The sequence below is a fragment of the Glycine max genome, chromosome 16, assembly GCF_000004515.6.
Source record: "Glycine max cultivar Williams 82 chromosome 16, Glycine_max_v4.0, whole genome shotgun sequence".
Taxonomy (NCBI): Eukaryota; Viridiplantae; Streptophyta; class Magnoliopsida; order Fabales; family Fabaceae; genus Glycine; species Glycine max.
This window is the reverse complement of record NC_038252.2, coordinates 3,061,932-3,073,652: the sequence shown is the minus strand read 5'-3', so window position 1 is coordinate 3,073,652 and position 11,721 is coordinate 3,061,932. Positions and strand designations below refer to the sequence as shown.

Below are 11,721 nucleotides of genomic sequence, written 5' to 3'. Positions count from 1 at the left end.
GTTTGCCTTCACATAGAAAAAACGCCACAATTAAGACCTTTTTGTGACGGTTTTTCCTTTAAATAACCACAATTAAGACAATTTTTCATTAATTGTGACGCTTTTGCTAAATTCATGTTGAACTGAAAGCGAAATCAATTTTGATGTTGTCCGACGCACACACCTGTGACCAAAATCGATTCAAATTTCCGGTTGATTCTTTCATCTTTTTGCTAATGATTACAGAGGATTATATATATAGTTGAGACCAGGTAGCAAGTATTATTAATATAATATACACGCATGAAAAGAAGAAACTTTATCTACACTGTTTTATTGCTTTATATATACAAGGCAGACGGCACCCCCTAAGTCCTAACACCGCTCTTTTATACTAATTCTAAGCTTCACAGCATAACACACAAAAGCACTCAACAGACTGTACAGAGTATAGCCTCCAAAAGTGACCTAACAGGACTCTCATTGTCCTGCATGCCAAGGACAATCATCTTCAAAAGATATACACAAAACAGCAGCATAACTCGATCTAACAGTGCCTAAAACAAATAAAAACTCAATCCAAAAGGTATACATATACTTATATATACGAGTTATATACACATGCAAGCATCTAGATACTACACTTCCTTTCAGCAAAACCTTTGTCTTTTCCCTTTCTTGCTCCACCACTTTATGTGCATTCAGAAAATATATTGAAAACACTCTTCAGGGCAAACCACTGGCTACATCCTAAGCAGACAAAACAGCACTCTCGGATTTATTGGTGAAGGATTTGCTGCAAATATTAACAAACTTCGACTTGTCAGAGTCGGTATCATATGATGAAAGCAGCCTCTTCTGCATTAAAGGTTTGGCAAGAAAAGAATCAGCCAATAGACTATGATGAAGTACATGTTATGAAAAGTAAAACAAAATAAACGATGCTAGGATTTTGCCAAGCAGAATAATAAGACAACACTTGCAGTGACAGCATGGAACATACAGTACACTAAAATTAGGAACATACAGAATAATAACTATTGGAAACAAACTTACATGATCCTCAAATTCAGGACTCATTAAATTGACGGAGAGATTTGTCATCAACAACAATACCTGCAAAACAGCACAATACAAATTAGGCAGACAAGCTAAGAACTTAAACCCCAAAAATTAGACTCCTTTTTCAAACCTGGGAACTCTGCATTCCAAAAAGAAAAGAATGATCGAGGCAAAAAAAATTATGTACTTGGCATTACATACCGTTTCCACATTTATTGGGTCCATCTGTTGTAGTTTCTGTAGGTGATTAGTTGAATTTGGATCGAATACACTGCCAATGAAGCTGTAGACTTGTGCAAAATCTGGCATTACTGCATGGACAAGTCAAACTTATCAACAAGAGCATGGCAAGAATCATGAACATAGGAGTGAAACATGCACAACAATTGCAATGTCAGCCATATAGCATACCACAACATAACAAACTTAGCAACATTAATACTATTCATATACATTTCTATTTATACACAAATAAGACAATGCAAGAGTTAAATAATGATGTAAATGAATTAAAAAAACCACTCAGGGAAATTGGCAAAACTTATAGTTATTTATATGCACTACGCACTTCAGAAAGTAAATTCAGAGAAGAGAAAAAGAAAGTGTATTATTCATTTTATAAGGTCCAGATGAGTTGAATTAAATATACCTAGCCCAGCCCTACTTGTTTCTTGAAGTCCCAACAACACATGAAAATGCATATGTTGAATTAAGGGCCCACTCCCAACTCCTGGCCAGCCAACCCTAAGCCAACTCTAAAGTATATTATCATTTTATGACACCAGATCACAAAAAATATAACTTTACTATTACTCCTGTTGTCTCAAAATAGCAGCTCTAGAATTCTATAAATAGTCTAGTTTCTTTCATTCTTTTTGAACTGTCCTCTATATATAGCAGCTCTAGCTCTGCTTCTTGTGCTGAAAATGATTATATATAAACAAATGGAAACTTTAGTAAGTGTTATTTTAGCATATTTTTACTTCCTTGAGGCTTGAACTGAAAGCTTCAAGGAACATCATGAAATTCCTTATGCACACTTCCTATGAACTTTTACAAAACCGATCAAAACTTGTTGTTCAACATTAAATTTTCTTGATCTTGGATACATTTAAATGAACTCTTTAATATCTTTGGTTTATATTTTACAATTTTAGGCCATTCAGATTTCATTCTCAGGTTCAGTCCAATGCGATTAATCACTATACTTTTATAGCACCAAGTCCAGCCTACAATGTAGAGTTTCACAATAATGTAAAAATTACAACTTCAACCTCTCCCTCTTCTCCCCTACTAGTCCTGCACTCCTTCTTGTAGTTATACTGATATAACGACAATTGATAAAAGTGATCAAATATAATATTGTACACTGAAATCACACACATTACAGCAATACACTAGCTGTCCCAGAGACATCCTACAGAGAGTATTCTCTGACCACAAATAACAAATAACTTCACACTGCCTACTTACACAACCTACCTACAATCAGATATATACTCCTAAATCTACATAACTACCAGCAGTTTTTTTTTTGTTTTTTTATACAAGACTGGGCAGAATCAAACCAGCATCCCTCAAGGCACTACCAGCAGTTATTTTCTACACATAATTGTCATCCTACAGTTTATAATGCATAGCTAACTGCCAGAATTTATTTTCTATACAGAACTGTCACCCTGGAGTTTTTAATACAGAACTGATTTCTAAAACAGTTATTTTCTACACATAACTATTAAGCGTTTAGAGACAGGTCGCACCAACACCTATTATTTCGAACACATAACTGTCATAGTGATAACTGTGCGAAATATAAACTAATTTGATAGTCAATTTGGATTAATAAGTGGGTATAATTTCTTTACTTTATTATTATTTTTAATGAAATAATGAAGAAACTAATATCTTTTCTATTTTGATTAGCAAAATTCAAAAGAAGAGAATTTTAAGTGCTTTAGAGGAAAAATTGATACAAAAACTGGAAAAAAAAAGGCCTTGAAGAAAAACTGAAGAAGTTGACAGCTTGCTTAGCGCACCACCCAGGCTTAGTGCGTGTCCGCGCTTAGCACGCAACACACGCTTAGCGCGAAAATCCTGCACTAAGCGCGAGGTCAGCATGAAAAGTAAACTACCTTAGGCCTATAAAAGGAGTAGGAAGCTGAAGGAAAACACACATAGAGTCTCAGAGCTATCCAAAGCCTGGATCTATCCCTTAGGGGAAACCCCTTTGCTTGTTACTGGTCATCTATCATCTTCTTCTATCACCCTTTTTCTTTTGTAAAGCCTCTCATGACTATGAGAGACTAAACCCCCTCAGTTGGGGCCTAGCAGCCAAAAAGCCTTTGTAATGTAACTGTTCTTCTTATCTATTAATGCAATCTCAATTTCTATTGTTGGGTTTTAGGGGCAGGGGTGGGGGCGGGACGAGGTAAGCAAAACCCGACCTCGACCCTCCCCGTTACCATGCCTACCTTATATATATATATATATATATTATTTACTATTCCTATTTCTTCTATTAATTAAAGAAATAATTTGAAAATAAAACAGCAAGTACAAAAATGAGTAATACCCCTAGTAGAGACTGGTACGACTCAATTCAACATTGTATTCATTTGGGCTGGTTCACAAATTCTTGTTTCAGTTATTTCCTTAATATCCTAATGGATGAAAAGCTTTATCTTTTAGTAGTTGATTCCTATATAGCATTCTACAACTACACAAATAACTGCATAAGACATAGGGAGTGGGGACAATTGGGCAATTCCTAAACCAAAATCCTCAGAAAATGGCCTTCAACAGAATTACGAGTTTCAGGATTTCTTTTCCCATTTTAATTGAACCAAAACTCAAGAAGTGCCCCCACAATCACAAATTACTTTCTCTAAGTTTTATCATAAGATCTACTAAAAAAATTTATGATTCTTCCATTATTCAAGCAGAATCAAGTGCAAATTAAGAGATAAAAAAGCATTCCAACCTTTAATTGGCTTGCCCTGGTCACCTTGATTAATCCTTTTGCTACGAGGCCAAGTCGGAGGGGTGCTCTCATTACTACTGCTGTAGCAACAATTAAGAGGAGCAGCTTGTCCAGCTCCAGTCAATCCCATGTCATCTAACAAGCAAACCAAAAAACTTTCCAACTTAGCTGAGCCTTCCTTAACTTTGAATTCATCACAGAATAATTACATATTTGAATAATAAAAAATGTAAAAAAAAAAATTATGAGTTCAGGACAAACAATACCTCTGGTCACTTGTGGCACATTGCCTGGTTGTGGTGTAGTATTATAATTCCAAGATGATAAAGGCATGTTAGTAACTGGAGTTCCAAGCACAGATGAAGAATCTGGGCTATAAATGTATGCAGGTTCAATGAAAGCAGATGAAGATTGCAATGGGCCCATAACTTGGGATACAGTAGGAGCTGATAAAATGCAAAAATAAAAACCATGTTATTCAAAATTAGATACAATAGACAAAACCACTGAACATTAAAAGTGGTTGGCATTGACTATACTAACTTTTAGGAGCTTTTTGAGGGTATGGGCGAGCAGCTTTTCTCTTTGGCCGAGGAGGAGGTACATGTTCACTTGTTCCATTCTTCTGAACTTTAAGAAAATACTTTTGTGCATGACTTCGTATCTGCCAAATAGAATTTTACATAGAACAGTGAAGAATGCATAGTTAGAAGAACATGTAAGTGTAAGAAATTTACCACAAGAAAATTGGTGAAATAAACACTATACACATTATATAACCCAAGATGGAATTCAAAATCCAAGGATAATGTGAAATCAAGAACAAATTTATTATTGTGATTTTTCACTGTTTTCAAAAGAAACCAAAATCATCTAACATCCGCTAGTAACTTGTTCTTTGTTTCCTTTTACTTATATTATAAATACCTGGATAACTGTTTTTGAACCAACAAATGCTTCAATCTTTTTCCAGTCCCGATCAAATCTGGAATTAGTCAAGCAAAAGTGAGAAACACAGAAAAAAAAAAGTAAAAATATACAAATAAATCATAAATTAATCATTATTGTTACATATACTGGTTTTGGCATGAAATCAACAGAAGGAAAAAAAAAAACTTTGGTTTTGGGTGCATAGGTGATGTTATCCAGAGAGCATGGAATTGCATTTTTTGGTGAGCACAATGCACACTGGCAAAATAGCAACCAATATGGCTTAATGATCTTTTGTTATGCTTCTCTCTAGATGAACTATGGACTTGTAAAATTCTAATTCTTTAACAATCTATCTGCTTCCCTCTAGAAAGCATTCCATTACAGAATCTGCATTCTGTGGCTCGTTCCTTAATTGGAAGGGTGTCGACAACCAAAGATTGGAAAGTCTAAACACTACAGAATATGTTGTAAATAAACCATAAACCCTTGAAATAATAAAAGCAATAGCTTAAAACAGACCAGGTTGTTCTCTGATAAGTACAGATGCTGCTCTTTCAGAGTTTCAGGTAAAATTGCTTGCAACATGACTAAATACAAAATGTCAAAAACTAGTTAGAACTAAATTACTTTTCACTGTGATACTTATAACCCCACCACCCTACATTCCAATCATTAACTTGTTCACACCCTACCAGACTTGAAGTTATTAAGGACCAAACGCTTAAGTAAATTTAATTTTCCCATCCTAAAAAAGTTACTTTTGCTAACCCTCCCCATCTTACTCAAAACTAAAAACCCAAATAAAACAACAGCAACCAAACCATATCAAAATTATAAAGAAAAAGTAAATAATTTTAAAAAAATCCCAATTAAAACACAACCCTGCACAATTCACACTCCAGCCACCTATTCCTTACTACTTGTCTGATTAAATAAGAAACGTAACTCACGATTAACCAATCAACTTTAATTATCTAGAATCCTCAAGAACTGGCAAATTCCCAAAATAAAATAAAATGAAAACTAAAACAGTCACCAATCCTCCAATCCCTTTAATTATCTAGAATCCTCAAGAACGGGCAAATGCCCCAAAGTTACAAAAAATTAAAACAGCCGGAGCCTAATTCACACCACATGAATTTCAATTCCATGAAAAACAAAGCATAATATAAAAATGAATTAAGAAAAAAAGGGACTCACAATTGGAGAGCTTCTAGAAACTTGTCGTGCTCCTGCTCGGTCCAGCTCTCCCTGGACTTGGTAATCGTGTAGGGTTTCCGGATCTTCTTATTCGGATCCTCGACGGCGGAGGGAGCAGCCGGAGCCGGCGGCGGCGGCGGTGGAAGATTGTTGACGCCGGGAAGGGTCATGTTGGAGGGATCGAAGAAGTAGAAGCCTTGAGCGGGGTTTGGGTTCACCGACACCATCAAGACACCCAAACAGCAATCCTCAATCGAATCGAATTCGAATCAATTAGTGTTTCGTGTTTCCCAATAACTCTGTTTCTGTTTGTGTTTCGTTTTTTTATGTATGTGTCACTGTGCGCTGTGATTCTTGTCTTGGGTTTCGCTCGTCCTCTCGCGATCTTAAACCGCATCAACTAACCTCCTTTATATAGACCGTCGAGGATGAAATGACGTTTTTGTCCTTGGACCTATATAGTGACAAGTGAGTCACCCTATGGCGGTTATTATCTGGTTTATAGTGAATATACTATATACTATTCTCATTCCCATTTTTTCCTGGTCACAATTTATTCTGCCTTTTAAAATGTACCTGTATGTATTTTGCTTAGATATGTTTTGTTTTAAGAAAATTAATATTAAAATGTTTCAAAAAGGAAATAAAATAACATTGTAAGTTTGTGACTAAGGAAACATGATACTAGAACTGAGAAAGAAAAATGGGATAATAGTAGCTAGTTAAACCTAAAAACTGATAAGAATGGATTTTTTTTTTTCACCATTAATTTTTGTTGGTGAATATATTCTCCTCAAATATATCTTTTGATGTCTAAAAAATAGTTGAATATTTTGCTTACTGAAAGTATACTTATATATGATTTTCTGTGTAATTTTTTTCACAGACGAAATAAAAAAGAACCAATAATATTTCATGTTCTCTTAATTTTAATTTATTATGATGTGATTTTTTTTTATTAAAATTCAGTTATGCGATAATATTGTTATTAAACAATAAAACATTTAACTAGAATAATAGCCATTATAATGTCAGCTTCTTTTTCTCATTTTGATATTAATTACAAGTATTTTTAATAACATGCTATAAAACAAGATATTTAAATGATATATCAACGTGAATGTGTTAATTATGACAATTGAATATCCCAAATATTAAAATTATGCAACAGTGACCGAAGAACTAAGAAGCAAAAAAAAAAAACACAACAACAACATCAAAGCGTAGCTTCAAAGGTCCTATGTTGACTTTCCTTTTTGCCAAAATGATGTTATAGTCCTTACAAGTAATAAGTTGGGAAGGCCAGGGGATTAATAGAAAATTGTGACAATAATTTAAACTTAGGGTAAAAAACAAGGGGCAATAGCACATTTGATTTTGATAAGGATTAACATGGGCTCCATGAATTCTTAGCTTAAAAAACAACTTATTTTATGTCATAAAAAATAAAATAGTCTATGTTGTATGAATGGACACGTATTACATTTAAATTACCATTCGTTTATTAAACAACTTGTTATTAATTAAAGGTAAATAAAAAGTAATTTTAAATGTTCAGGGATTGAAACCTGGAAGGTACGTACTTAAACACTTTTCAAAAGGCTATAAAATCTATGTATATTTTAAACAGACGTGATTATGGGCGAAATGATTCTCGTGGTCGTGATTAAAAACCTATAACTATATATTAATAATAGGAATTATTTTATTTGATGTACATATTTTATAGGATAATTTAATCTTTAAATTACTTCTTAAATTTTAATTTTTTTAACTTACATTAACTTTTCACTATTTTTATATTATTATTTTTTATTAATTATATTTAATCTATTTTTTTATTATTTAAAATTTAAAGAGACACGACTTCCCTGGTAAATAATAGTGAAAGAGGCACAAGTATGAGAAGACAAATAGAGTGTGAGTGAGTATGCATGACTAAATTAATTTTATATATATATATATATATATATATATATATATATATATATATATATATATATATATATATATATATATCGCTATTATTCCCAACCTGTGTTGTCGAACAAAGCTAACTTTATGTGGGAAAATTCTAACTTGATCCAGAAGAATCACGAATTAATAAAGACAAGTACTATTACCCAATACCCTTCCTTAGAAAAGGAAAATTTATATTTATACAATAACTTGTTACAGCCTTTTTACAACAAAAGGAGATGAAAAAAAAATATTATAAAAAACATAAAAAAAAAACTCAACCTAGATGTACAATTTGTCGCATCAAATTTAGGAGTTAAAAAAAAAAAAAAACTTGTCATGACCACTATCCTAAAAAAAAGAAAGAGATGAAGTTGTCGATCACACGGGCTAATAAACTAAAACTCTAGTTTTTTTAGAGGACTTAAACTCGTTAAATTAAATCATTTTGTTATAATTTTATATTTTTTCTCACTTTTAGCTCAATTTTCAAAAATAGTTAGTGACACAAAAATAAAAATAAAAACATATTTTTCAAAATATAATCATTACAAGAAAACAAATGTAATTTACTTGGAAATTACATTTTGTATTTTAAAAATTATTCAGAGCTTATTTGTAAATAGTGGCACACGTTTAATATATTTTTATTACAAAATACATTGTATGTTGGTTTTATTGAAAAATAAATTTATATTCTTAATAAAATCAAATGAACTTATCTAATGATAAAAGATATTAATAATATTAAAAATAAATCATTAATATTACTGACGATGTATTTACTATCCAATAACAATAAAAAAATCATGTAATGAAGCATTATCACCAACTATAATAAAATTTTGAAAGGGAATAGTAAATGGGCAATAAAAATAAAAATAAATAAATCTTGCAAAAAAATCTGAGTTTTTCAATAATAATGAATTGAGAAAATCTAAAGTATCAAAATGAAATATCTATTTACCGAATATTGCTAGAGTATGTTTTAGTATTAAGATTTTAGAATAAAATATGGAGGACAAATCATAGACATGCCTATATCCCAAGTTCCTAACATGAAAATAAAGATAATTATTTTTATTAAGTTATTTTATGTTAATTTAACCAAATTTAATTACAATTAAATATGAAAAGTAGATAAATCATTAATTAAGAGTTTGAACACTTTATAGGAATTTCTTTTGACGCTAACCAGTGGTGCATGGGACCTCAACGTATTCAGGTTTAGGTGAGGCACATGAAATTTTGGTCCAAAGCCCCCCTCAGGGTGTCAGATCCATCCATAAATCATGAATTCTATAGCCATATGCACATGCTTCACTATTACGCCTTTCTCTTGGTTCATTCTTGCGACAAAGCAATGTCTCCCACAAAGTGCACTTATGTTACTATTGTAATCCAGATTGATTATTGAAAAAAAAAAAAACTGAGAATGATTTGACTCACGTTACAACATGTTGAGGACTGTTTTTGCACTCAACACAAACACACAATCGAGTGAGAATTGAAATATAAGACACAATGAGAAATATAAGGTGATTGGATAAAAGAGAGAAAAATTACAAGTTTGATCAACAAAAATTAACATTTTAACAAAAGTTAACATTTGATGAATATACAATCAAAGTCTGAAATTCCATTAATGTTAACTTAACTGCAAGTAATTTGTAAATATATACCACAAATATACTTGATACATAATAAGAGAAAGAGATAAAAGTACCTATAATTATATAATAAATGATATGATGTAATAAGAGGAAATAAATAGGAAAAAAATTATGAGTGTTAACAAGTTGTTTGAAGTAAACAATTATTTATGTATTATAACTCTAGCATATTATTATTTTTCCTCACCTATGACAAAATCTTGTTTTATTGACATGAAATGATTGTGATAAAGAACACAATGCCATACAAGATAATTAAAACATCATTGCATCAACTTGACAATTACATTAATAACATCATTATATATAAAATTACAAGGAACAAATTAAAAAATAAACCATTTTTCTAAGTATAAAATTACAAGAAGATTGAAAGAAAAGTTAAGATTGATGAATGATGTAGACACCTTTTATATATTACATATACATTTCTTCAATATCTATTATTTTTTTCTAATTTTTTTTTTGTATCATACTGTATCAACTATCATATATACACTTCTATCTCTTTTCTTTTATAGGTGTTGAATAGAGTTTGGTGTAGCCAAACTTTTCCCAACAAATAATGAAAAACAAATTAAGGAGACTTTTGCGTCCACTTCACAGAAAAATACACCACAATCTTCCATCTTTCAAAGATGCATTTTGACAAAGAATGGTTTACAAGCTTATCCTTTTGAAGTAATATAGCAAGTTGGTAGCTCGGGCTTAAAACTTTGAACTAATTTACCTTATTTAAAAATAATACTTACTTTTTTTTAATCTTTTTGAGTTTTTGAAAAATAAAAAATGAATTAATCTCCTAAAAAAATTGAAGCAAATATGAGCTCAACAATTAATTGAACAGCTTTGAGGAAAATAATTAAGAAATATGACTCTAAAAAAACCACTCTATCTCAAGGTTTCATATTCAAAATTAATTAAACAGAACAATAATGTATAAAAAGAATTAGTAAGTTAATTAATAATTTAGTGTCCAAGATAAATCTACGATTAAATGATTCAAATTGAGAAAATATTAGCATCATATTACCACGTTGAGATTAAAATCACACTGAAATCACTACAAAAATAATTATTTATTGCTTCAAAAAATTATGATAAATTTTACTCATGTTACCAAACATTCACCCGAAAACTATCCTCTCTGCCTTTCTCCACTTCCCCTCTATCTCTGCATCATCTATCCATTGTCTCATTTTCTTTGCCCATCCACTTTTATCTTTTTCACTGCAGAAACAGGAAGATAAGTGATGATTTCAAATTATTTTTTGGGGACTCGTATCCTCTTTGGCACTTCCCTCTCTGATCTCTCCATGCTCTGTCTCTCCAATTCCTTTCCATAATTTTTCCATCTTCTATGTCTTTATACTTGTCTTTTCCACAACATTGACACGAGAACAGAAAAGAATTTAAATTGTTTTTTCAGCATCAATGCATGTCCTTTGCTCGTTATCTTTCACTGAATACGTGGCAGTGGCAAGGTTCAAGTGCTACTGCAAGGCACACAACACACGTTTTGTCCTTTTTTCTCTACTAACTAAACAACAAGAACACAACACGACAAATAGGCACCACTTCAGAGTACAACTCCCATGCAATCACGCGAAGCATTAAAACTCAAAAACACCCTCTTTCTTGACATTCTCCAAACTCAAGTTTGCAAGACAATCTTCTAAGTACAGACTGATTTCTCTCTAAGCTGATGAACAACTTCCACTTAACAGCCGCCCCTGAATCTATTCCAAGTATGAAGTACATGTCATCTTGGCATAATGCTCATCTAAAATAAATTTATACATTTAAGAGAGAATATAACCTTTTAATTTCCAGAATATAAGCATAAAACTTAAAATCGTTGATGCAAATAAAATATAACATTTATTAAAGTAAAGATAGTTTAAAAAAATCATTTACCATGGGGACTGAAACATA

The 11,721-nt window shown here is 31.7% G+C and overlaps 1 protein-coding gene across 2 annotated transcripts; it reads right to left on the bottom strand.

Annotated features, from left to right (window-relative positions):
• Nucleotides 1-285: 285 nt before the first annotated feature.
• Nucleotides 286-6,578, bottom strand: LOC778090 (protein REVEILLE 5). 2 transcript variants are annotated; one of them, XM_003548594.5, is made up of 8 exons: nucleotides 6,155-6,578; nucleotides 4,949-5,006; nucleotides 4,565-4,685; nucleotides 4,288-4,467; nucleotides 4,022-4,156; nucleotides 1,243-1,352; nucleotides 1,036-1,095; nucleotides 286-837 (listed from the first exon to the last, which is right to left on the bottom strand). In XM_003548594.5, exons 1-8 carry the CDS (start codon nucleotides 6,379-6,381, stop codon nucleotides 730-732), a joined length of 999 nt encoding a protein of 332 aa, XP_003548642.1. In that variant the 5' UTR covers nucleotides 6,382-6,578; the 3' UTR covers nucleotides 286-729. The 2 variants fall into 2 exon arrangements, with proteins under 2 accessions (XP_003548642.1, XP_006598933.1); XM_006598870.4 differs by having other exon boundaries at nucleotides 286-775; nucleotides 6,155-6,549.
• Between the last annotated feature and the right edge of the window lie 5,143 nt (nucleotides 6,579-11,721).